General features: G+C 45.0%; 2 protein-coding genes across 3 annotated transcripts in view; both read right to left on the bottom strand.

Moving 5' to 3' along the window:
- LOC134446627 (transcription activator BRG1) overlaps positions 1-11,554 on the bottom strand; it is a 45,426-nt gene extending 33,872 nt beyond the window's left edge. Inside the window, exons 1-6 of the mRNA XM_063195937.1 lie at positions 10,890-11,554; positions 8,607-8,857; positions 8,147-8,279; positions 6,943-7,440; positions 2,165-2,489; positions 467-593 (exon numbers count right to left, since the gene is read on the bottom strand). Of these exons, the coding sequence (XP_063052007.1) occupies positions 467-593; positions 2,165-2,489; positions 6,943-7,440; positions 8,147-8,279; positions 8,607-8,849 (1,326 nt within the window). The 5' untranslated portion in view covers positions 8,850-8,857; positions 10,890-11,554. The remainder of the gene's footprint in view (positions 1-466; positions 594-2,164; positions 2,490-6,942; positions 7,441-8,146; positions 8,280-8,606; positions 8,858-10,889) is intronic.
- A 1,085-nt stretch (positions 11,555-12,639) lies between these two features.
- Positions 12,640-27,564, bottom strand: part of LOC134446605 (meiosis regulator and mRNA stability factor 1) — a 42,461-nt gene continuing 27,536 nt past the window's right edge. The window contains exons 20-28 of one of the 2 annotated variants that reach the window (XM_063195922.1): positions 25,728-25,930; positions 24,238-24,465; positions 22,730-22,851; positions 21,876-22,071; positions 21,008-21,244; positions 20,288-20,348; positions 19,293-19,367; positions 18,345-18,521; positions 12,640-16,730 (exon numbers count right to left, since the gene is read on the bottom strand). In XM_063195922.1, coding sequence (XP_063051992.1) covers positions 16,489-16,730; positions 18,345-18,521; positions 19,293-19,367; positions 20,288-20,348; positions 21,008-21,244; positions 21,876-22,071; positions 22,730-22,851; positions 24,238-24,465; positions 25,728-25,930 — 1,541 coding nt within the window. In that variant the 3' untranslated portion in view covers positions 12,640-16,488. Of the gene's footprint in view, positions 16,731-18,344; positions 18,522-19,292; positions 19,368-20,287; positions 20,349-21,007; positions 21,245-21,268; positions 21,354-21,875; positions 22,072-22,729; positions 22,852-24,237; positions 24,466-25,727; positions 25,931-27,564 lie in introns of those variants that run through there. The other variant, XM_063195926.1, reaches the window with a different exon arrangement.

Raw genomic sequence — 27,564 nt, 5'->3', positions numbered from 1 at the left:
GTAGAGTAGAGTAGAGTAGAGTAGTGTAGAGTAGAGTAGAGTAGAGTAGTGTAGAGTAGTAGAATAGAGTAGAGTAGAGTACAGAAGAGTGTAGAGAAGAGTAGAGTAGAGTAGAGTAGAGTAAAGTAGAGTAGAGTAGAGTAGAGTAGAGTGTAGAATAGTGTAGAGTAGAGTAGAGTAGACTAGACCAGAGTAGTGTAGAGTAGAGTAGAGTAGAGCAGAGTAGAGTAGAGTATAGTAGAGTAGTAGTACAGAGTACAGTATAGTATTAAAGTAGAGTAGAGTAGAGTAGAGTAGAGTAGTGTAGAGTAGAGTGTAGTAGAGTAGAGTAGAGCAGAGTAGTGTAGAGTAGAGTGGAGTAGAGTAAAGCAGAGCAGAGTAGAGTAGTAGAGTAGAGTAGAGTAGAGTAGAGTAGAGTAGAGTAGAGTAGAGTACAGAAGAGTGTAGAGAAGAGTAGGTGTATTACCTGTCTCTGGAAGTTGAGCAGGCGTAGGGCCTTCAGCTCGATGGTGGCTTTGGTGCGAAGATCTCCAGCCAACGAACCCGGAAGGTTCTCCAGCTCCTGGATGCGATGTGTGATACGGGCCTCCAACCTGACAAGGACATCAAGTTCAGCTTCAAGTTGATTACTACACAACAGGGTATGCAGAATTATTAGACAAATACGTTTTTGACCATATCATTTAGGGCTGCACAATTAATCGAAAATAATCGAAATTCGTGATATAATCGTGAAATCGAAGTCGTGATTTCAATCATGGTTTAATCGTGCCAATAATTACCTACTTTCGAGAGCGTCCTTGAAGCCAGAACATACTGACAGGCTGGTGTTTCTGGCAAGATATCTGTTCACCAAGTTTCATGCTATTGCCTTTTACATGATTATTACAATTCATGTTATTTTGCTCATCCCGTATATAATTCATTCTTGTTTATATTTCAATTTCTTATAATTTTGTTTAAAAAATCAGCCAAAATCAATAATCGTGATTAATAATCGTGATTATGATTTTGACCAAAATAATCGTGATTATGATTTTTTTCCACAATCGTGCAGCCCTAATATCATTCATTTTATGCATATTTTCCAACACCAACCTGTATCATAGACGGTGGGCTAGATTTCGTAGCTCCTTTAGAAAACGAGTTTCGTTCTCACTCTCGAGTGGCAACTTGATTTTTCTAATATAACCTCCTGACAATATGTAAAGCAATATTCTGGCTGTTGCCACGCTGAAAAGTTGCACGTTGATATTAAAAAATAACGAAAATAAAAAAGACTGGGGATGAAGTCACATAATGCACAGTCAATGGGAAGTCTCCGCCCCTCAAAGTTGAAAAGGGAATATTTATCCGCATATCGGGCTTTTTTCATAGGCAGATAATTCACCTAATCATTGAAACAACGTGGGCATTTAATTCGTGACCATTTTGCTGTTACTGGAAAAAATAACACAGCTTGCATTTCTTTACTGACACGTAGTTTTTTGGCGAATTGATCTACCCCCGTCACCTCATTGCTCTATTGCTTTGAGGGAACAGACCTGTCCTCTTTTTGACATTTATCTCTCGTTGCCTAATGATGGTCAGATAACCGAACACTAACAGCAAAAAAGAGCACTTCTGAAAGTTTGACAGATTTTTTTTCTTTGCATGTACACAAGTGAGCTCACTTACCCCCCAACTTGTAACTTTTTGCCATGAAATCTGACGGTTCCGGGTATCATGCACGCGCTAGCTGTATTCTGCCTCGTTGACTTTGCATTGACGTGACGTCACTCGGTCGGCTAGTTTTTGTTGTCATTTTTATAAATCAATGTGCAAGTTTTGAGGATGGCAACAGCCAAAATATTGATTAATGGGTTGTCAGGGGGTTATTTAAGCAAACAAAAAGTTGCCACTCGTTAACACCAACGAACTGACAAGATATGAGACTGGGCCCACCACCTATGAGCATGAAAAACTATTGGAAATAAGTACTACCTCTCCTGGATATTATTATACATAACCTCCTATACAATGTCACAGTGGTATGAAAAGACAGGTGGCCTCATGATAGTCACCTGCAGGATGTTATAGTGTAATGTATATAATGTATAGATAATGTTATTATATAATGTATGTAATGTATAGATGATGTGATGTAATGTAATGTGCTGGTCACCTGCACTCCCTCTCCTGCAGGATGTCCACGGGGTCCAGGCCGAGGGGCTTCTGGATGGGGGTGATGCGGATCTGCTTCTGGTGCATGGACATCATGGGGGTGGGCGCCTGCTGCTGCTGCTGCTGCTGCTGGTGGTGGTGGTGCTGCTGCTGGTGCTGGTGTGGGGGCATCGGGGGCAGCTGGCCGGGCATCTGGGTCTGGGGGGGCATCACCGGGGACGCGGCCGAGGGCACGGAGGGAGGGGTGGGGGAGGGGCGGCCCGTGGGCTGGGGAGGGATCAGCTTCTGGGGGGCGTTGGACGGCGTGGTGGCGTTGACCATTGGACCTACAGGGGGGGGGGGGGGGGGGGGGTCAGGGGGGCACAAGGGACAATGGAGAGTCACCAACAACAATGGAAAAGATGCATCCGATGTATCTGCACACTTAAAGTGATACTGTAGCCCACCATTTTTGGAAATAAGCTCATTTTACACCTCCCCTTGTGTGAGATAATTGAGTTTTACCTTTCTCTTGTACTATCAGCCGTTCTCTGAGAATGGCAGCGCAAATTTTACCTCCAAGCTAGCAGTTAACATTGAGTCCTATGAGAGCAGTTGGCAGCTAGCTGGTCTCAAAGGTTTTTATGTTAACTGCTAGCTTGGTGGTAAAATGTGCACTGCCATACTCAAAGAACAGTTGCAAGTACTATGACCCCTCAAGATCCCTGCGGTCCTCTTCCAAGAGCCAGCTGATCGTCCCTCGTACCAGGCTCAAGGCCACCAGTGACAGAGCCTTCCATGTTGCTGCTCCCATTCTTTGGAACAATCTGCCCGACCACATCCAGAATGCCCCTTCACTGGCCATGTTTAAGCAACACCTTGAGACACATCTCTTCCTGGAGGCTTATGGCTGCTAGTTCCACAAGCACTTTCACTTACATGCATTCACATACACGCTCACACACTGACGCGCACACACACTCACACCAACACAACACTCTGTGAAGCGTCCTTGGGTGTTTTGAAAGGCGCTATATAAAACGAAAGTATTATTATTATTATTATTAAGAAAGGTAAACCTCAATTATTTAACTCAAGTAGGAGTATAAAATAAGCTCATTTCCAAAAATGAATGAAAAGGTGGATTTTCCCCATGTCCGTCATTTTGAATGTCCATAAATAGAAGTTTTTAGCTGCAAAACGTTTTACTGTACTTTGTTCATACTAGTACCTACTAGGCTATTATTTAGTAATTATTCATGAAAAGATCAAATTTGGCAGTAGGCAGCACAGTTTCGATAACCAGCAGCATAGTTGTAATACCTATTCTCTGGCCAGCATCCCTCATACACAGTACATCTTTTAAGATCGGCATTTTAGACAGTTCTGTCATTAACCCATTAAGACACAACGCTATAAATTTGCTATTACCAGAATGGCAAGTTGTAGTGCATTACTAATGACCTTGTGTTACATCATAGTATTGTCGTATGGTAGTTAACTTTTCAATGACTATTACAGCATGCCTCTGTAGGTACAGTAAAAGAGTGTACCGTCACACCGGTGTGACGGGAATGTTCGGGCAGTGAAAGTAGCTAGTTAGTTAGATAGATAGTTAGATGGTTTTCAATGACTATTGGAGGTACAGTATGCATTAACTCATTGGCTGCCTTAGCCGTCGAATGACGTCATTTCGAATAGTGACGCCCCCTGCCTTCGACGTCGTTCGCCGATAATTGCGTTTTTTTACAGCCACGCCTTGAGGACGGTCTGACCTATGTTGTGTATTAATTTCACGCCTCTAGTCATGTTCTAACTGTTCCTGTAGGTGGCAGAAGTGTCCTAAGGAACAGTCAGGACAGGGCATTAGCTCACATCAAGAGGAAATGTCAAGACAAAACATCCCTTTTTACTATTATAATCTCAAAAGCAGCATAGCAAAATAATTTTTGAAAGTAAAGCACCTGTGACAGTAGTCTACTTTCTTGCCCTCTGATTTTTTTTTAACACAGGTATTCTACTGATTTTAGTGTCAGAGCCTTACAAAAAAAACTTCCTCTCATGACCAAAATACACCCCCTGTTGCCATCTAGCTAGTAGGCATTGTAACTAGCTTGCCCAAAAATACACCATGTTCAACCAGAGATGATCTGTGTGGCAACTGTTTCATTTTGGATAATGTGATCAGCCTACACAACATCAGGATGATGCGTGCAAAAGATCATCTAACAGGAAAATGCACAGGATAGTGGTCACCTCAGTTGGGAATGTTTGGCTATTGTTTGCTACGCTAGCTAGCTAGCACGAAATCGCTAACAACTTACAACTAAGCCTAAATAAAGGAGCCTTGGTAAGTCAACTATTTTTACTCATTCTACAGTTGCAGTTATGGATCTGTATAGTATGATCAGCTTACTGTGTCATCAAAAAGACAGGGGGGTTGCAGATTCTTGGAACAGAGAAGGCTAGCCTTTGTGTCTGATTGTGTCAGATACATTCAGCTCACATGAGAAAGCATTGCACTTAGCCTCAGACCAGCTAGCCTTCCCCACTCCAATCGGCTTGTGAAATGTTGAATATGTGATCAGTACTTTATCAAAAGAAAATGCATTGAACAATATATGACAAGATCACTATAGCAGAAACATGATGACAGTAATCATCAATCTGCAAATTGTCCGCTCTGCCAAAGAACTGAAGCAGCAGTAAGCTAAGTTGTGCTGCCTGCCTGCCAGTTCACACGGTACAGGAGGAAACAAATCAGCTGTGATTTGTAACGAGAGGACTACAGGCTAAACAGAGGGACTATATTTAGAGACAGTATTTCTGTGAGTTTAGTATTTCACATGAGTTACATGCACCTGCAGTCATGATCCATTGTGCGCGCCAGCAACAAACCAAAACACTTTTGTTTTCAAGCCCACCCCGTTATATTTCAGTACATTATTAGGTTGAAAAGACCATACAAATGATCTTTTGTTCTGGCTACAGATGACAGGAGACTCTGTAATAGCATCTGATAGGTTTGGAGTTGTTAGGACGGTGTCATTATGAGCAAAAACACTTGCAATTATAGGTCAACTTCAAATGGCGTTTTCTCAGCTTTTTGGCTAGAAAGCAGCATTTTGGCGAATTCCACTTATTTTCAACAGATGATTATGAAAGAACGGAAAGGGGTAGAGAGACACCGTTTTTTTCTGATGACAGATGAGCGTCTAATCTGTGTTTTGATAGGTATGGTGTTGACATAGACACAGAACTCAATTTTCTGTGAGCCTCCAAAAAACACCCAAAATGCTGAAAAATCTCTGGCACTCTGGGTTACTCTTTTATGAAAATGGCTGGCAGCCAATGAGTTAAGGGGTTGTCATGTCGTGTTCCAATCCTCACACCATGAGCTAAATATTAGTTTATTACTTTGTAAATATTCATGAAAAGATCAAATCAACCCAGCTTCAATAAGCAGCACAGTTGCAGTACCCATTCTGGCCACATTCCACACAGTGCACCTTTAACGATTGGCATTCTAGACTGTGCTGTCATTTACATTAGAGATGCACCGGATCCTGAATTTTAGGATCCTGCCGGATACCGGATCAACTGCTTAAGATCCTGCTGGATCCGGATCCTGTGAAGAACCCTATCTTGGATCCTGTGCATCTCTAATTGACATGCCGTGTTCCACTCACCATGAGCTCTGCTGAGTCACGGCCCCATGGCCCCGCTGGGTGCTGTGCTGTCATTACCATGCCGTGTTCCACTCTAAATATTAGTTCATTACTTAAAAGGACACTGTGCAGGAAATGGTAAAAAAAGGTACTGCAACTATGCTGCTCATTGAAACTAGGCTGCCTATTGCCAAATTTGATCTTTACATGAAAGTTTACTAAGTAATAAACAAATATTTTCTAGCATGGTCCAAGTAGAGTCATTTTTGCAGCTAAAAATGGCTATTTTTGGAAATTCAAAATGGCGGACCATGGAGAAGATCCCCCTTTTCATGTATGAAGTGCAATTTTTACAATCATAATGAATGCTTAGAATTTGATGGTGGTGGTAAGTATTCATGAAAAAGGTAACATTAGTGAATGGGCAGCATGAATTCTGGAAATAAACAATTAAAAATCTCACACAGTGTCCCTTTAATAAACTTTCATGAAAAGATCAAATTGGGAATAGGCAGCCCAGTTTCAATGAGCAGCATAGTTGCAGTACATTTTTGTCAATTTCCTGCATAGAGTTTTAGACTGTGCTGCTGTCATTAACCCATTAAGACACAACGCTATAAATTTGCTGTTACCAGGAATGGCAATGACTAAGTTGTAGTGCATTACTAATGACCTTGTGTTACGTCATAGTATTGTAGTACTATGGTAGTTAACTTTTCAATGACTATTACAGCGTGCCACTGGAGGTCAGGCTTGTACGAAATTCCGAATGGAAAGAATTTCAATTCAAAATAATGCCATAATACGAACACTAGGTGGTGCCATCACCTTGAATTTCTTTGAATTTAATCTACACCACCCATTGAAAGTACATAGAACACCACCACCTAGTGTTCGTATTATGGCATTACTTTGAATTGAAATTCTTTCCATTTGGAATTTCGTACAAGCCTGCTGGAGGTACAGTAAAAGAGTGTACCGAATGTTTGGGCAGTGGAAGTTCTGTAGAATTCTGGGCGTCACACAATTTGGAATTTTAGAATCTTGAATTGTTATAGAGCACATTCTATTTATAGAATGGTCAAAAACTTTAAAGGTTAAGGCCGGGACTACCATGCCATGTTCCACTCACCGTGAGCTCTGCTGAAGCCCGGCCCCATGTTCCCGGTAGGCGCCCCTGGGCAGGGCGGGATGGCGGGCATGGGTTGCTGCTGCTGCATGCCTGGCATGGGCTGCTTGCCCTGCACGGCCATCTGCAGGTGGTCCGGGAGAGGCTGCCCGCGGGCCAGGATCTTGTAGGCCATGATCTGGGCCCGCAGCTGATGCAGCTGGTTCTGGTTGAACGGGGTGGGTCCACCACACGGGCCGTCGGGGTTGGCGCCGGTGGAGGAAGAAGCAGGACCGCCGCTGCTGGTGCCGGTGCCGCTGCCGTGGCCTACGTGGGACGGTGCCCCGCGGCCCGCTGTCGGCTGACACATGGTGGGCTGCTGGGAGGGTTCTGGCTGCGTGTCCATGGGCCCCGGACCGGCACCGGAGGAGGAGGAGGAGGCCAGGGGGGGGCCCGAGGGGGGGCCACTACCGGACCCGGGACTGGAGCTGTGCTCAGAGCCACTCAGATGAGACTGGTAACCTTCAGGAGGAGGAGGAGAGGAAAGTACAAAAAAAAATAAGATTCGAAAAAAAAAAACCCCTAGATTTCTGGATTCTTAGCTTTCATCTGTAAAAAAAAACAGTCTGATCTTACATGATAATTATTTTTAAAAACTCATCATGCAAAACAAAGTGGGAGCGTAGTACAGTGTGCCACAATTCTTGAGGCAGACCGATTTTGAAAAGTGTCTTGAATTATGTATTATGTATCAATAAGTATTACGTCTCAAGTACAGTAACTTACAGTATATAACTGATAACGGAGGAGAAAGCTGTTTTACATTATCGTATGTCCACATTTTGGGGTGTAAATCACAGCCTTCATGACGATATGATACGGTATCGATTTCTTAAATCAGGGATTCGGTTTTGCGGATTCGGATACTTAAGAATTCCCCACGATACGATGCGATTCGGTTCGATTAAATTTTTTCCAATTACTTTTCCACTACTATTGTGTTATGGAGCTAGGGCATTGCACAGGGGCCAGCGATTCGATTCTTTTCGATTCTTAAGAATGCCCCACGATACGATGTGATTCTATTAAATCGCCGGCCGATATTTCCAGGACATCGATACATTTCGATTTTATTTACATCCCTATCCACATGCGTCATAATTACAAACAAAGTTTTGCAACCTTGAAAGTTTCTTTGTCAGCACTTGCAGGTGCAGCTTCTGTGTACCTTGTGAGTGCTGGTCCATGGGGCTTGGCGGGGGGCCCATTCCTCCATGCCCCCCACCTCTCATGCCCATCCCCTTCATCTGACCAAAACGAGGATCCTCAGACATGCCTTTCTCCAGCATGGCATCTCCAGGCTGCAAGGGAAACCATTAAAACCACAACGAACATCATCGACAAAGTCCAATATGGCGCAAGGAAATACCTCCCCCAATTCCTGTCTGCCAGACAATAATACAAAACAAAACAATACAATACAATAACAGTAAGTCAAATCAAGTCAGCTTTTATTGTCACTTTCTTCACATGCACAAGTCATACAAGGAAAATGAAATTACGTTTCTCTCTCTATACCATGCCAAGAAAGACCTAAACACAATTCCCATTTACAGGACAAGACAGGCTTCCTCCACTAACCCATAATGTTATTTCCTACAGTAGCAAAACAACACGAGCCTTGTTACCTTGTGCATCTGATGCATGTTCTCCTGGCTACTAAACCCCCCCGGGGGCCCAGATGACGGGCCGCCGTGAGAGGAGGAGGAGGAGGAGGAGGGCGGGGGGCCGGGGCTGCGGCCCATCATGCCGTGGGTGGAGCCGGGGGACTGGCCCGGACCAGCACCGGGACCAGCACCAGATCCAGCCCCAGGACCAGGGGAGGGACCTGGCCTCTGTGCACCCCCCTCTGGGGGTTCTGGAGTAGACATCCCTTTCCCTGGAGAGGAAAAGAACAGAGTTGAGTTAATTTACATTACATTACATTACATTGTACATTACATTTCTCTTAGCTGACTCTTTCATTTTATTCAAAGCGACTTACAACTATTTTCAGGGTATTGGTTACAGTCCTCCCTGGAGCAATGTGGGGTTAGGTGCCTTGCTCAAGGGCACTTCAGCCATGGATGGAGGAGTAGAGAGAGGTCAGGGAGGATTTGAACCTGCAACCCCTAGATTGAAAGGCCAAATAACCCCTAGGCCACGGCTACCCACATTTCATTAAAGTTCATTGCTGTGAATGAGAAAACACATCCTGGGTCCATAGAATTCTTTCTTTGCATCCACATGAACGATGCAAGGAATAAAGCACATGAAGATTTAAAGCAAAACGTACAATTTAATATACTTCATATAAAGTGTGCTATGTGCTAGCTGGTCTATGTGAAATTACCCTTTTGTGCAAAGGTGCATCTACAACAGCTCAGTAAGTATCCCTATAAGCTGGTGCTATGACGTTATAACTAGTGATATGACCATGATATATTACTCCTGTCATAACTGGTGACTGTCTGATTATGGATCAAATGGTTAGGAATTGTTTAGTGTGTCCGGGGTCATCCCTATGTTCCCCGGGTCCTATGTTCCCCTCTACCGGGGAACATAGGACCCTTTTTTCAAAAGAGGGTTCTATGTTCCCCAATGCTTCAAAGTAGACTGCAGCCACATGGCAAAGTGCAGGTTGCTGTTGCAACTGTGGCAGGTTAGGTTTAGGGATAGTTTTGGTCAGGGCACAAATTGAAAACTCAGAAACATTGCATTACGACAGGTTAGGTTTAGGGATGGTTTTGGGAAGGGCACAATTTGAAAACTCGGAAACATATAATGCGGGGAATTTAGGACCTTTTTTTCAAAAAAGGGTTCTATGTTCCCTGCAGCTTCCAAGTAGACTGCTGCCGCATGGCAAAGCGCAGGTTGTTGTTGCGCCTCTGACAGGTTAGGTTTAGGGATAGGCCTAGTTTTTATCAGGGCACAAAACTCAGAAACATTGCATTTCTGACAGGTTAGGTTTAGGGATGGTTTTGGGAAGGGCACAATTTGATCATTTAGAAACATACAATGTGTGGAACATAGAAACCTTTTTTTAGAAAAAGGGTCCTATGTTCCCCACTCCCATACAAAGACAGGGGAACATAGGACCCGGGGAACATAGGTACGCTCCCGTGTGTCCATAGCATGCACTCCAGGTGTTGCATCCTCATCTCTTCTTTTACTTCACCAAATCTTACATAGGCCCACTAACATCACACAATATCTAAATGGCTTCGTGCAGTACTCTACTCTCCTCTGATCGTGTATAACACGATTATATTAAAACTATTCAATGTTGGGATTAAAAAAAAAGACGTGAATGATTTTGTTTTAATATCATGGCAAACCTAGGAACTGTTGTTTACGCAGCAAAAGTCACTCCCTGCAATTCCTCAGATAAAACCTGTGCACAATCTCGCTCATTGTAGAGAAACAGGCAATGCATTCTCCTAAGGCCCTCATCAGAACAAAAAAACACTATCTGGATAGGAGGGACAGAAATTCGGGAAAACGCATCCGTGAGGGAGGCCATTTTATAAACCTGCAAAGTGGACTTGCACCGTGATGGACAGACAGCAAAACAATTGCCAAGCAAACTGTTTCACGCAGCCAACTTCCCTTGAACGCGGGTTCTATTAAGTGGGCAATCATCACATAAGATGATTATAATTGCCTGCCGTGTATTCTATCAATCACCTCACTTTGCGCACGCACCCTCCCACCGCCCCCTTCGGCGCAACACGACTGTCTCTGCGTAAAATAGAGAACTTGCAAGAACCCAGAACCGCTCGATTTAAGTGCATTAACATTGCAATCTAGGGATGCGAGACAGCATTTCGGGGAATCATAATAGAACCCCCCAGATGCAAATGTTTCGAGGACATGGCGGCATTGTTTGATCAAAGCCTGGGAATGCCATTTTGGTGCAGCAACTGACTTACCAGCAATGAGCCAAGTTGTGGCGACGTGAGCTGCTCAGTATCTTAATGATGTTGAATAAACACAGCAGCCATTTTTGTGATCATGATGACTGTGTTGCAGACTTGAAGCGGACAGCGCTGCTGGTCTAGACCGCTCGGGTTTCTTTCTTCGACCAAGCCTGCATCAGCCTATGGAACGTCCGTGTGGACAAAAGAGATTCAGAATTCAGCTCTGACTAGCAACCGAGGAGATGAGGAATTCCACAGGCACTGTAGCCTACTGTAGTCTGTCTGCACTTCAGAAATGATCCCTATCGATGACGGCACCACACACGGTGACAGTGAATCATGCAGTGATTTTGCTCTTAAAAAATGTAGCAGCATTGGTCCAGGATGATTTGACGGTTTTTTTGGTCAACATTTTCTAATTGTTTGGTTTCCAGCGTTGCCTGATGTTCGTCTGGTTGATGTGGTGTGGCGTAGCCCAAAAGTGATGAAACTGATGCCCTTTAAAGTTTATAATTTTATTGACTGTTAAGTGGTGACTATTCCTTAACCAAATAGACCCATTGTTTTGTTGGGGGCGTTTGAGGCACTTCAGGAAAAAATAAAACCGATCATTCGGTTTTAATTGTAGGGTCATACTATTTAATTTATTTTCCACTTTCTCACTGACACCTTCTTGAAGCACGTCGTTGTGTGAAGCATGCCTCATAGTAGACATTTCCAGAAATCTAACCCGGAAAAAATAGTCCCTAGTCTCCAATTTGATTTGAGAGCCGCCTGCTCCTAATGATGGAAGTCAAGCCAGCATAGTTTATGGTTTCAAAGTCCAAATGGAATTCAAATTGAACTCAAACATTGTGCAAAACAGGAATAGGCCTATATTTACTAACTAGACTACTCCACCTTGAACAGCATGAGCAAAAACCTGCCACATTTCCACATTCATCCATGCGTTGGCGCGCGCATACGCGTGGCGGTCTATGACTCCAAGTAGAAGTGTTTGACTCTACTCGAGTAAAATAGTAACGGTTTTAAAATAGGTATAAAGTGGGTTAAGATTACTTAATTATTTTCAATGGGCTCTCCTCTCGAGAAATTACACGTTTTCCCTCGAATCACCATCAGTTACCTCTACAACGCACCATTTTACGAGATACCCAATTTTGCCAGACAGGCTGCGGATTCTAGTCCCCGCTGAAGTATTTGAAATGTTTACTAAAATACACGCCCCCTGCTGGCGTGTTTATCCAACCAGGGGTACTAGTAAAACAGAACAATGCAATGTAATGTAGTATGGTGAGACTGGGGTTGGTTGACACTTAAAAAAAAAAAAAACAGAACAGTATTGCAATAAAAGAATTTCTATACAGCTTCAATTCTTCACACGTCAGGTTTGTTTAGTCATAAGATCCCATAGAACCCATTCTCTTCCAAATGATGGGTTGTCAAGGGTACCTTGCGCAAATGTGACAACCAATCCCATCCTCCCCCAACCTAAACGAATGCTGCCATCAGCTAGTAAACTACTTTTGCAGAAATCTTTCTTTCAAAATCCCAAGACTGTTGGTCATATACAATAGGATATGATAAATACATGCTGACTGCAGCTTTAAGATGCATTGAGGTTTTTGGCTTGCATGCCAAAGCCCGGGGACTCAAGTTTTAAGATGGCCAGATAGAATTTTGTGGAGCAGCACAGCACACATGGACGCACACTGACAAGCACACACACAAGAAAGAAAAATAAAATCCAACACAAAGTGTGTATATTGCTTACATTTTTATTTAACTGGCTTAATTTGGTCCCATCAGAAGAAATACTAGAACAGATTGGGGACAGATAGGGGGCGTGACCAAAACTCAGTGGAGGGAAAGCTGGTGAAGGAGAGAGAGGGGGAGAAAAAAATATCGACCATCTTCAAGAAATATGAATGTTGCAATGACCAGATGAGTTCGAATTGAATGTAGAATATAACGGAATTATTTTTCTTCTAGCAAGAGTGCAACTAATTTCCAGACATGGTTGAGGGCATTCGCCACACACAGAGGGAGGTTTTGGCTCGACTCAATTTGTAATAACTACACAAACTGAATAACAACACAGTCACATGATTTTGAGAGAATGGAAAGAATGAACCTATTCAATTTGCCATTAATAACAAGATAAAGTATGACAACTTGTTTGACAACAAAAAAAGAACCATTCAGCGGTATTATAACATTTTGAACTCAAAACTATGCAGACGTGCATAGATGATGATCATCGCCTAGACTTTCTTTACAGCTGGTCAAAACTGAGCAGGGGGTTTTCCACGTGGTCAGAAAATTATAATGATTAATATAATGATTAATTTCAATGCAGGGCATCATATCCAAAAGCATTTACAATCATATGCTCCCTTACATGGGATTTATTTGAAAACAACATAAATCTGGAGGTTTTCACAGTATTTCAATTCTGTCGGAGTACAAAAACAACAAATTCATACTCTTTGAAGTCATAAATGAAAAAAAAGATCCGGACAGGACAAAACAGCGAACTGCCCTACTGGACTGTGAAATTAGAAATCTTGGAAAATCTACATGGTAGAAAATGCGAAAACACAGAGCCACTGTTTTCAAATTGGCACAGTAAGGCCACGGCTTGGCACTAAATGGGAGAGTGCATCACCTCTTCACGTGTCCACACCCTAACCTAACCTGTGTCCAACCTCCCTCTCCTCTAAACGCTCTCTTCCACTGCCGGTTTTCTGGTAGACCAACAGCTCGACACAGCGTGACTTAGCCCCTTACGTTTTGGTTTTCAAATAGGCATGACACAGCTCAATCGTAAAGCAAAAAGTGGCGGCTGGGTGGCGCTGTGTCCAGCTGTAGGCCTACCAAAAAACCTGCAGTGGAAGAGAGGCATAGATGTTCAGCAGGTTACACGAAAGAAAGAAAAAAAAATCCAAATGACCATCCAATGATGACCATCAAAACCATCTGCTAGCTAGACCACAACACAACGACTCACACTATGGAGGAAGTCAGTCAGCCCATGCTCCCATCCACAAACACCAAACACTAAACATTTCACCATGTTGTTCTCCGTGTCCTGCGCTACAGGGGTGTAGTAGGGCGACTTACATCGCTCCATTTCCCCGCCAAGTAGTGCAGTTTACGATGAAACAACACTTTTAGAGCTGGCAAGGGATTAACTCCTTCTAAAGACCCTTTAAAACATATGCATCTTGCGACAGGAGCAAACTGCAGAGGAAAGAAAAACACCTGTTGGATAACGGCAATCATCATCTGACCGCTTGGCTCGGCCTACTTTCCTGTCTAAATGGTGGCCCGGCTAATACAAGCTATTGTAAAAGCCAGGCAGTCCCAAAAGCCGGCCCCAGTGAGCCTCTGTGTGTCCCACTGGGGCCTGGGGGCCCCCCCTGAGGGCCTAGGGCCCACCCCATCGTGTCTCTTGTAGGGCCCCCCACTGGTCTATAAGCACACGAGCCAGTCACATTGTCATGCCATGCTACCCACGATGCATTTCTTTCTGCAGACTACAGTCCGTCAGTCAGTCATACCCTAAGAAGGCAAAAGCTTATCTATTGCTCCAATGGATATGCTTTACATACAACATGCATGTGGTCATTTCTGAACAACAGAAAGCAACACAAAAACAGGGAGGGTGCATTTCTGGAAAGCGAAGTAGTTAGCAGTTAGCAAATTGGGCAGTTGCCAATGGGAAATTGCATTGCAACCAACAAAGTAGCTCACGTAGTTAGCGACTAGGCTTTCCAGAAATGCACCCCTGCACAACAAGGACAGACAGACTGAACAAAGGCCGTTCTCCACAAGACATGAAACAACCAGCACTCGTGTGGATCAGTGCAACACGAGACAAAAAAGAAAAGAGGTAAATACAACTACTTGACAAAACTCGGCTTAACGAACTCATTAGACACCAACACAAAACCACTCGCCTAAGAGAGGCTGTATGCACAGACGTGCATACCTACTCCTTACTTACCCTATCCTAAACAACAACACCATCATCATCATCATTGTTATGCCTCGAGTTGAGGTGGGTGTAGCTGCTAGCTCGTTAAGACACAAGTGCTCCCGTTAGAACTACAGAATCAAACCATGCGAGTAACGTCTGTGTAGGTAGCACCGTGTTAATTGAAGAGGGGTTACTTTGACGCCTCAGAGTCCCTGTAACCACTCAGCTCTCACACCTATTACCAAACATTGTTACTCCTTTAACACAGGAGTGATGCTGTCTGCAACATGACACTTGCATGCACGTGCGCACACACAAACACACACACACACACCACGAGCACATCCTGAAGAGACAGATCTTCAGGACTATTCAGGCTCTGTTTATCGACAGTGTTGTTGCTAACTAGTTAGCAACTTAGTGAGTTACCTTTGAGAAATTGCATTGCAAACAAGTAAGTTGCTAACATGGTTAGCAACGACACTGTCGAGAAACTGGGTCCAGGTATGAAAACACACACATACACAACAACAAACACACATACCTCAACTCGTTCACATTCCTTCATTGCAAAAGTATTTGCAAATCACCATTCTCTCTGCAACACAATACAATAATTAACTAAATGACCTTAGACTTTGTGATGCACATTACAAAGGCCCCCCATCCATTCTGATTACTCCAGTCCTGGCCTTCCGAAAAAATCCACATATACTCCCCGTGGTCTCCTATCAAAATATCAACATGGGTCCTTGTATCCAATCATTATAAATGTTAACATATCAACTCAAGCAAACGTAGTTCGAGCAATGGATAAAATGGCTTTCTGTTATGGTCGGGCCCACATTTGAAACAAATTATGCAATTCAATGCTCACGGGTACAGGTATCGTTCCTCCCCACGTGCCATGGTGTAATAAAAAGTAGCTCTTAAAAATATACATTTCAATCTTTTTTAGAATCTGTCTCTGCTGTAATATAAGTAAGGGTAAACTATATTTACATGACAGAAATCATGACAACATACATTTCAATCTTTTTAGAATCGGTCTCTGCTGTAAATAACTAAGGGTAAACTATAGTTAAATGACAAATCATGACAACACTTAATTAGGCTAAATAACCAAGTCTTCAGATGCCACTGCCGAGAGTTCTACCCCTTTGTGCAATACTGACCAGCTGCCAAGTAAGATCGTCTGTTTTGACAAAAATAACTCATGCACAGTCACTTAAACATACTAAAATTTCCTTGAAGGCAATTTCTCCATGTACAGAATATAAATATACTGGTTCAGAATAAAGTATACTTGTCTTTTCATTTACTACAATTCTGTAAAAAAAAATTCTGCAACACTGCTTGCTTTCGCTGATGTACACACACAAAAAAACCTCGAAGATGGCAAAAACGCAGAATGCCCAGAACCACATCAAATGAACTCTATGAACGCGAGTGACGGCATGGTAGAGTGATAAAAAGTGGAGGATGAGGATAGCTGCTCGGAGAGGGGGAGACCGAGTGAGAGGTAGAGAAACGAAAGGAAGACCAGAGGAACGGAGAAGAGAGGGGGGAGAGGAGAGGAAGGAAGAGGAGAGGGGGGAGAGGAGAGGAAGGAAGAGGAGGGACAGGACATCATGCCATGGTCAAGGAGAAGTTGGCAGCCAGTTTGACTTTGTGGCGAGAGGTGCGCTTGCTAGGGCTATCGTTGACGGCTACTGGGACACTTGGGGGCTCGGTGGTGGTGGCTAAAGTGCCAAGATGTTGTGTGTTGGGATTAGCCCGACGGGGAGAGGCGAGGGCGGGCTGGGCTGGTGCTGCGTGTGCTGAAGACAGGCCACATTCCCCTGAGCTGGCTACTGCTGCTGCTGGTTGCTCTGTTGGTGGACGAAAAAAACAGGAAAACAAACAAGTTAGTTTCCAAAACACTGTAAGAACCATTAAAAACACAATTTTCATATATATTCTTCAGGGTTCCCAAATCTTTTTCATTAACAAATTCAAGCACGTTTCAAGCACCTTCAATAGGTGGCGGGAAGGGGGTGTGGGGGTCCTCCCCCAGAAAATTGTGTGTTTTTAAGAAGCAATTTCTTGCATTCTAATCAATTTAGGGTGTTGAATGGCAAATCCCATCTGACATCTCACTACCTCAGATTTTTGATGTACCTGAACAATTAATTCTATTATTTGGCTTACTGAGTTTGACTTGTCACAAATTTCAAGCATCTTCAAGCACTTCACCAAAAATTCAAGCATTTTCACAACCTTGAAATCACTTGATTGAAATTCAAGCATTTTCAAGGAATTCAAGCACCAGCGGGAACCCTGATTCTTTTATTTGAGTTTAAGTTGGATATTCGCCCTGAGGTTTGGAGAAGAACAGGAAAACAGAAACAATGTGAAGTACGAAACGACGACCCAAATCAAACACCATGGCAATGTCGCATAACTGATTTGTAATAATCACAGGGCACGATTTTGAGATGGTAACATCTAACACACGTTTTATAGCCAGCACGTACAGTACTGTATAACGATTGATCTGAGCCAAAGTTCTGCAGTCTCAATGTTCAAGTGTATATAGCCTTTGGAAATTGTAGAAGAAGCGCAACACTGACCAAAACGTCAGCTTTCGCATTAAAACCTTGACCGCAATTGTAGCAGTCAGACCTGTATCATCACATCAGAGTGTATATAGCCGAAAGCTGTGCGCCGCTTGCTGCTTTCTCACCTGAGTGTGTTCCATTGTGGGCCTTGTCTTCAAAGTGAATAATATAATTTGAGATGGTAACTTTCGATCTGAGTCAACATTCAGCAGTCTCCATGTTCAAGTGTATATGTTTTGTGTGTATGTATTGTATGTGAATGTCTGAGGATATTTATGTGTGTGTAAAAATGGTGTCTACAACAGGGCTTGACACTGGCACCTGACAACCGGCCAAATGCTGGTAAAACTTGGCTGTGGCTAGTAATACTTTCAGTGTCACTAGCCAATTTGGCAGGCAGTTTATTCTTTGGTATGACATACGCATCATAGGAGCATTTATTCTGTTGTTTTCCCTCGTGCATCAATTGTTTGCATTCAAGTTCAAGAAAAAGCCCAGTAACTTAGTTTCTGTTTGCTTGATATACTTCCATGTAGAAAGCTGTACACTCATCTTGCTTTAGCACCTCATCTTTTTAGGTTAGACGTACACTTATCATAAGAAAGAAAGAAAAAAAAATATATATAAAATCTGTGGCTAGTGGAATACCTGAATGGCTAGTGACTTGGGAAAACCACTAGCCACAGTGGCCGGTGGATGAAAAAGTTAATGTCAAGCCCTGGTCTACAAGTATATGAGATGTGAGATGAGCCAAATGAGATGTATACTACAAGATCTAACCTGATGGAACTGAACAGTCTGATGTGAAAACAAATATCCCTATGGGACAATAAAGAATCAAATCTAATATGTACGAAAGCTGTGCGCCGCTTGCTGCTTTCTCACCTGAATGTGTTCCAGCGTGGGCCTTGTTGTCTTCAAAGCGTATGAGGTCGTTGGCGGCGTTGGTGTTGTGCGTGAGGTGCGGCTGGAGCTGGGGGGAGGGCAGGCAGGAGGGGGCGGGGCCACACAGGAGGTCCACTGGGGAGCCGGCGGCAAGGGACAGCAGCTCCGCATCGCCCCCTAGAGGACAAGTGCGCACACACACACACACACACACACACACACACACACACACACACACACACACACACACGTTCAATGGCAACAGTGAGTGAGTGAGTGAGTGAGTGAGTGAGTGAGTGAGTGAGTGAGTGAGTGAGTGAGTGAGTGAGTGAGTGAGTGAGTGAGTGAGTGAGTGAGTGAGTGAGTGAGTGAGTGAGTGAGTGAGTGAGTGAGTGAGTGAGTGAGTGAGTGAGTGAGTGAGTGAGTGAGTGACCGCAGAAATACACCAGCGGCGATCTGAGCGAGTCGAGCGACGGAAGTAATTGACTTTTGTATTGAGTCGAGAGACAAAAGCGATTCTGGAGACTAGAGCGATTTGCGCGACGAGCGCGACAGTTTGAAGTTGAAATCTTTTCAACTTTCTATGACGCGGTTCGGCGACAAGCCGCGACAGCCAATGACTGTATAGAGGTCAGTGATCACAGCCAATGGGAATGCTTGAATGCTTTGCTTTGAATGCTTGAATGCTTTGCCTTCTGCCTGTACGGACATACTCTTGTCTCCTCAATCGCTTGTATCGCTTGCTGCTACACTCTGTCGCTTGCATCGCTTGCTGCTACACTCTGTCGCTTGCTGCTACACTCTGTCGCTTGAATCGCGAGTGAGTGAGTGAGTGAGTGAGTGAGTGAGTGAGTGAGTGAGTGAGTGAGTGAGTGAGTGAGTGAGTGAGTGAGTGAGTGAGTGAGTGAGTGAGTGAGTGTGTGTGTGTGTGAGAGAGAGTGTGTATACCTGGGCTCCCGTTGTCCGACCTGCCGCTGCCTTCTGGCTCAGGGGTCTCTCCTCCAGAACCAGAGGTAGCCCGAACTGTGACACACACACACACACGCGCACACACACACGCGCACACACACACGCGCACACACACACGCGCGCACACACACACGCGCGCACACACACACACACAGTAAATTAATACAAGTAATCCTCTGCCTATTCCTTTCTGCTAATTTGGCATATGGTATCTTTTTAGGTGCACAGAGCAATGTATGACAAACATGGTCGCACACACACGCGCTCTGCATGACTTCATCCTAACAGCAAGGTATGATCACAGTGGGTTTACATACAGAGTCCAATCTCGCCCTGCAACCCGTGCCTGCAGTTCACCTAGGGAGCGCTGTCGAGACAGCAGAGCGCATAAGGCTGGCGCTAATAACCGACAATTGTGCTCGCTGTCGGCTGAAACTTGACAATATTACTGTAAGTTCTGAGAAACCAATGTGGGTTTAAATGAAATGTACAATAACCTGGTAGTTATGTCCTCCTGATTTCTTACAGCTTTGGCGTTTATGAGTCAAGCTCCGCTAGCATCTTGCTAACAAAATTGCTTTACGGCTGTCGTGATCACAGCAATACGACCGGCCGACCAATCCAAACGCAGTGTGTGAAGCCACTCGTGACGTCATATTGACAATAAAGACATATTTTACAAAGATCCAGCGAGTTTAAACATTCAAACTAAGTGCTGTTTGAAAGGATAATTTATCCTGCCTTTGGGAAAAATAAAATGAAACGATAACACCAATTCTCTCCCAAAGCAATGGCAGCATCTGTGGTTGAGCTCCATGGGACTCCATTTATTCTAACAGCCTCTGCGCTCCTCTGCGCTGTTTGGATGGCGCCACTTAGTGGACAGTACCACCCGGAAAAAGTAGCGAGATTCCTAGATACCCATAGACCCTCTCTGGTATTATTGACTTCACTTCACACTAAAGAGGCCTTACCTTTCATCTCGTTCTTCAGGACGATGATCTTCTTGTGCCCATGACCCTTGATCCAGATCACCTGAGAAGAGATAATCATGTTACTCTTTTCTGATCACTTGTTCCCCTTTTTACACCATTTTCATGCACAATCTGTTTCAACTGATCATCTTTAATTTAAAAAATACACAACACAAGAATCAATAAAATAATTAAAGTGAAGTAAAAGAATTAACGAATTAAAATAATTCAGTGAAATTCCACTAAACCACAGTGGCCGATGAGTCAAACGGTGAATGTCAAGCCCTGACATGCACGTATGTGAGGAGTGATTTGTTGGTTTGCTTGTATTTAAGGCCAATTAGGCAGTTGTGGCCATTTCATGGCCAGTACAGGTAATAAAACTCACTTAAAAATTAACAATGATATAAATAATTAAATAAATACATTAAATAAGTTAAGTCAAAACAATACATTTTTAAAAAGTTCAAAACCTTTAAAAGGCAGGACCTTATTAAAAATACCAAACATAGAATGTGAGGAGAGAAACGCCTCTTTATCCAGCCTTGGTACAGGTACCTGTGGTATGGCAGCCAGTAGTTCGTCCAGCGTGGCGTAGCCGTATCTGCGGCACTGCAGCCCCTGGCCCGTGTATTTGCTGAACTAGCCATTCATGTATTCTACTAGCCACCAATATTATTATTATCTTCATTATAATAATTATTATTATTATATTGGTACCTGTGGTATGGCAGCCAGCAGTTCGTCCAGCGTGGCGTAGCCGTATCTGCGGCACTGCAGCCCCTGGCCCGTGTATTTGCTGAAGGCGGCCGGGAACTCGCTGAGGAAGATCTGGTGGTAGTGGTAGGTGTGGAGGAGGGCGCGCACGCTGCGGGCAAACTGGTAGAGGCGCGTCAACCTCACGCGCTCCTTACACCCTCCGCTCTCCTCGTCGACCGCCGCCTCCTCCTGGTACAGCTGCAGCACAGACATCGAAATAAAGAGTATATTAATAACTGGTGCTTTAACTATTCAGCCTCACGCGCTCCTTACACCCTCCCTCCTCCTCATCATCCTCCTGGTACAGCTGCAGCACAAAAAGTGGAGAAGACGCGCTCACACTATCGTCTACATAGGCTACTTAACAATTCTTAACTGGGTGCTGAATCTCACAAAAACTTGAATGAATAAATGGAGCGAAGGACAGCACTCTTCAGATTTCTTCTTTGAAACAAAGAAGAAATCTGAAGACAGCTGCAGCACAGACATGGGAGTAAAGAGTTAATTAAAGCTATGTTCACACACGTTGCTTCTACTTACAAGCTTTTCGCTCGCTAGCCTACTCGTCACTTGCTCATGGAATGTTCGCTATACGTTCCAGCAGGTTTAACTGCCAATGCAAACGCAAGAAGTACCGAACTCTGCATTCCAATTGGTTACTCGCCTCGCTCAAAGTTTAAATATTTTCAACTTGGAATCCGCCCACATCGCAACACTTGCAAACTCCTCGCCAACTCGCCTCCTCGTCTTGCATGGACACAGAGAGAGAGAAAAAAAAAAAATCCATATATATATTTTAAATGAAATCCCCTGTTCCCCAGTGACCCACCTCCACCAGGAATGGCAGGCTCTTGAGCAGCTCGGTGAGGGACAGGAAGCCGTACTCGCAGGGGTTCAGCTGGGTGCCATGAGCCGCCTCATACCCCTGCTGCAGCTGCGCCACGCTGGGCCAGGCCGCCTCCTCCTTCTCATTCCGGCCTCGTGATGAGTCACCACCGCCGCCACCGCAGTTCCCCTGGGTAGGGCTGTTTGATTATGAGAAAAATCAATATTACCATTATTTCAGTCCTGATATCAGGATATTTTTAGACAATATTTCTTGCAAAGTAGTTGGAGTGGAGGGCCATTGAGAAACACAGAGTGGTGTTCTGCACGAGTGTTAGGTAGCAAGTCTGCTTTGTGCTCACAATGGCTCAAGTGGGGGGGGAATGTATTGCACTTAGCGTAGTCAAGTAAAGTCAAGTCAAGTGTACTTTATTGTCAAAAATCTATGCACATTGGAGGCTGGTCACACGCAATTTCAAACTTCTGTGCTAACCCTGTTACAGTTTGATGGAAAACATTTAAATAAGATATTGTAACCATTAATTTTGTCATTTTGTCTATACTGCCAAAAGATAGGATTTGAAACAATATTTTTGTTTGACTGCAATACAACAGATCACAATTCAACAGTTCAAAGTTCCATGCACAGCTCCTAGGTGCTGGTAAATGCAGTAGTGTTCAATACTTCAAAAGAAAGAAGTTTACCGCACACTTTCTTGACTTTATGCTCGTTTATTTAGAGCAAAACGCATTGCGTGCTCTAAATAAACGAGCAAAAACCAAGAAAGTGTGTGGTCAAATTGTCTCTTTTTAAGTATTGATATCACAATATAAATACGATATATTGCACAGCCCTACCCTGACACCCCTGCCGCCGCCCCCGTGGGCCCCATCAGCAGAGCCAGCAGCTGGAAGGTCAGCGAGCGCAGAGACTTCCTATTGATGAGCTGAACCTCACGACCCTGCTCACCGTCCACCACCTGAGGAGAGGAGAGGAGAGGAGAGGAGAGGAGAGGAGAAGAGAGGAGAGGAGAAGAGAGAGGAGAGGAGGAGAGCAGAGAGGAGAGGAGAGGAGAGGAGAGGAGAGGAGAGGAGAGGAGAGAAGAGAGGAGAGGGCAGAGAAGAGAGAAGAGCAGAGAGGAGGGCAGAGAAGAGAGAAGAGCAGAGAGGAGAGCAGAGGAGAGGAGAGGGCAGAGAAGAGAGAAGAGCAGAGCAGAGGACAGGAGAGGACAGGAGAGGAGAGCAGAGCAGAGGAGAGAATACAGGGGGTCAACTTAGAGTAGGTGGAGAGTGTCGTTAGTACAGGGGGTCAACTTAGAGTAGGTGGAGAGTGTCGTTAGTACAGGGGGTCAACTTAGAGTAGGTGGAGAGTGTCGTTAGTACAGGGGGTCAACTTAGAGTAGGTGGAGAGTGTCGTTAGTACAGGGTTCAACTAGAGACTGCAGTACAGAGTTCAGTTACAGTACGTAAGAGAGTAGAGTACAGGGTTAAACTACTACAGTAGCTGGAGAGTAGAGTACAGGGTTCAACTACTACAGTAGCTGGAGAGTAGAGTACAGGGTTCAACTACTACAGTAGCTGGAGAGTAGAGTACAGGGTTAAACTACTACAGTAGCTGGAGAGTAGAGTACAGTGTTAAACTACTAAATGCAACCATTAATGTCTCAAAGTCCATCTAGGATGATGGGATGGTGTGAGAGGTGGACAGGAAGCGAATCGGGAGAGAGACGGGGAAGGGTCGGCAAATGACCCGGGCCGGGAAACGAACCCGGGTCAGCCGCATGGTAGACCATTTAAAACCAATTTGGTCATCTCTGTGTGCAGACGTCAAACGGTGTAACCAAGTAAGTGGCCGGTGAGTGTATCAGCAATATCATCATGGGCTCCATGTCCACCCACCTTGACCATGTGAAAGTGAAAAGTGAAAAAAGTGAAAGCCCATTGGGAAACTCCAACTCCCATTGTCATTGTGACACAGCACTCTACAGCGCACAAGTGAACACTGCACACAACGAAATTGCATTTATGCCTCACCCGTGCAAGGGGGCAGCCCTCAGTGGCGCCCCATGGGGAGCAGTGCGGTGGGACGGTACCATGCTCAGGGTACCTCAGTCATGGAGGAGGATGGGGGAGAGCACTGGTTGATTACTCCCCCCACCAACCTGGCGGGTCGGGAGTCGAACCGGCAACCTCTGGGATGCCAGTCTGACGCCCTAACCGCTCACCCATGACTGCCCATGTGGCCAAGCTTTCTATTGTAGACTGCATTCAAACCACGTCAGTCCCACTACCAGGCTTGATTTTATGCACGGGACACTTTTTTTTTCCTGGTGACAGATCACTGACGGCTGCATGTGTCCACTCACCTTGACCACGTGGCGCAGCTTGGCCAGCAGCTCTGGCAGTGAGTTGGTGTCGTAGTCGTGCAGGCGCAGGCTGTAGCCGAAGGACTTGCTGTACTCGGCCAGGAGCTCCTGGGCGGGCAGGCGGCCCTCCTTCTGGGCGCGCAGCAACTTCACCAGCTGGGCCGCCAGCGCTTTCACGCGCTCCACCTCCGTCAGGCACAGCACCTTCTCCTCGCCACACTCCAGCACCTGGCAACATGAAACATCACGTCATTACATGCAACATCATGACATTGTGGACACCACACGCCTTCACGCGCTCCACCTCAGTCAGACACAGCACCTTCTCCTCGCCACACTCCAGCACCTGGCAACATGAAACATCACGTCATTACTACATACACACGCTCCACCTCCGTCAGACACAGCAACTTCTCTTTGCCACACTCCAGCACCTGGCAACAAGACATGGCACATCACGTCATTCATACTATTACTACATTTACTACATACACAGTATTATCAGGGAGACTCGAAGAGAGAGAGAGAGAGAGAGAGAGAGAGAGAGAGAGAGAGAGAGAGAGAGAGAGAGAGAGAGAGAGAGAGAGAGAGAGAGAGACAGAGAGATGGCCGATTACTTCTGAGTTCTAGTTTCACAAAGGCACATTACATCATGAGATGCCACATCATGTCATTCGTACTATTAACAAAAAACTTCTAGTACAGCAAGATACCCTAAACTCCACCTATCCAATGCAAAAGAGTGCGCTCAAGTTTGGTCTTCTAAGGTGGCGTTGTCCCCTCCATCTTCTCTTTCTTTGGATTTTGGTGTGCGCTACCGCCAACTGCTTTTATTTTCAACCTAAAGTCTTCAAAGGTCTCCTCACCAAAGGTCTTCTAAAGGGGCGTTCACCTGACGTCACATTGGGTGTTGTGGGAGAGAGATCCCTCTTTATGCAGACCCAAGTACCGTTCCATTGAAATGGATGAGATGCATGGATTTTATTACAAGAAATAGGTCTTTGTAACTTTCTGGTTTTGTTGAGGTGTATTTAAATCTATGATCAACCAAAGCCCAATGCTGTAATCGTAAGGCCTACTGTTAACTAAAAAGTTATTTTTTTCCTCAAAATGTTGAGGTCAAGCGGACACCACACACTCCTTTAAACAGATCAGAACCTGTTCACGTTTGGCACCTATAGCAATGCATTCTGTTGACGTATTTCTATATACACAATCTCTGGTACTATCATCTACGTAAGGGATAACGGCCTACGAGGTGACCAATTATACGAAATTAATGGCGAGGCGGCGGCCTCGAACTCTGTCAATGTGCGTAGCTTAAGCAGTTTAGAATTAGTAACGGCAGTTCGTCTATCTTAGACACAACGTTTGACGCCTGACCGGTTATAGGGGAATAATTGCAACCCTATCAGCCAATCAGAAAAGAGAATTCCATTGCGTAGGCAGATAAACAGTATTATTAGCTAGGCATGGTTGAATTGACTCACCGTCAGCACGTCGGGGATGGCCTCGAAGAGCTCGACCAGCTTGCTGAAGCCGTAGTGCGTGAGCTTGCACTGGCGCCCGAAGTGGTGGTGGTAGGTGGGGATGAACTTGCTGAAGGGCATGCGGCAGTGCGGCTGGTGGCGCAGCAAGTCCACCACCTCCTTGGCAAACTGACGCGTACGCTCCTGCTCCTCCGATGTACGCTCTGGAGACACAGATGGAAAACACACATCGCATAGAGAGAGGGTTAACTTATTGTTATTATTACTGTTGACAAGACAGAGCTGTTATGTGGCGCAGCAGGTCCACCACCTCCTTGGCAAACTGACGCGTACGCTCCTGCTCCTCCGACGTACGCTCTGGAGAACAGATGGCAAAACACACATCGCATAGAGAGAGGGGTTACTTATTGGTAGAGATGCACCGGATCCTGACTTTTAGGATCCTGCCGGATCCCGGATCCACTGCTTAAGATCCTGCCGGATCCGGAACCGGATACCGGATCCTACGTAAGGGTTGAAACACATAGCCAACTCACACTAGACAGGTCATCAGCTGGGAAAATTAGGCCTTTCGTCCTACCGCACTTTTCTCTGTGGATTACTGACCAGCAGCCCTATTGGAAGAAATTAAAACATGGGGCCACGTCAATTTTTGCTCAGAATTCAATATGGCCGCCATTTTCCAAAATTACTTGTTTTCATGCATTATTACATTGTACTATAAGGTGATATTCATGAACGATTAACTACTTTCAGCACTATTCTGTCCTATTTCCTTACATACATGTTTACAAATGTTGACTAAACTAAAACAAATGAAAATAAAGTTGGCCACCTTGCAGTATCCAAAGGAAAGTGCTGAAAAGTATGATTGAAATGCACATACAGAGTCTATGGCTGGGAAAATTAGGCCTATTGTCCTGTCAGGGTTTTCACAGTGGATTACAGACCAGAAGGCCTATTGAAAAAGATTAAAACTTGGGGCCATCTATGTCCTCCAAAATTCAAAATGTTCTCTGTTTTTCAGAATGGCAGACTTAAGCACATTTTTCTCAATACTGTAAGGCCATAATTATCAATAAAGATTACCTATTTTTCAGTTAAGTAAATTGTCCTGTCTCCTTACAGACGTGAGTATAAAGGTTGTCTAGAAAAAGGCATGAATATATATATTTTGCCACTTTGAAATATCCAAAGGAATGTTGTCAAATGATTGAATTTCACAAACACAGTGGACTGCTGAAAAAAGGCATATTGTCCTGCCAAACTGCGTGTGTTTGTGTGTGCGCGTTCGTGTGTGTGTGTGTGTGTGTGTGTGTCGGGGTTGAATTAGGGGGTGGGGGGGCAGAATAGTGTATGGGGGGATGAGTGAGGTGGTGGGGGGGGGGGGGAGGGCGGGTGTGGGGGCGGGGGGGGGGATAGTGTTGGGGGTTCAGGGGGCAGAATAGTGTGTGTGTGTGTGTGTGTGTGTGGGGGGGGGGGTAAGTTGAGTCGGGGGGGGGGGGAGGGGGGGGGGGGGGGGGGAGGGGGGGGGGTTTGACCTGCCAAACTTTTCACATTGGATGGGGTGTGGGCGAGTATTTTTTTGGGGGGGTGGGGGGAGAATGAGCATGGGGGTGAGCGTGGCGGGCAGAATAGTGGGGGGGGGGGGGGGGTTGGGGGGGCAGAGTAGCATGGGGGGGTGAGTGAGGGGGGTGGGTTTCAGAATAGTGTGTGGGGGGTGGGTGGGGCAGAATAGTGTGTGGGGGGGGAGATGAGTGAGGGGGTGGGGGAGGCAGAATAGTGTGTGGGGGAAAGAAACTGTAGAGCAGGGGAAAGATGTGCGGGGGATATGCGC

The sequence above is a fragment of the Engraulis encrasicolus genome, chromosome 1 (genome assembly GCF_034702125.1).
Source record: "Engraulis encrasicolus isolate BLACKSEA-1 chromosome 1, IST_EnEncr_1.0, whole genome shotgun sequence".
NCBI lineage: Eukaryota > Metazoa > Chordata > Actinopteri > Clupeiformes > Engraulidae > Engraulis > Engraulis encrasicolus.
Note: the sequence above shows the minus strand (reverse complement) of the source record. Positions and strands in the feature narration are given on the sequence as shown.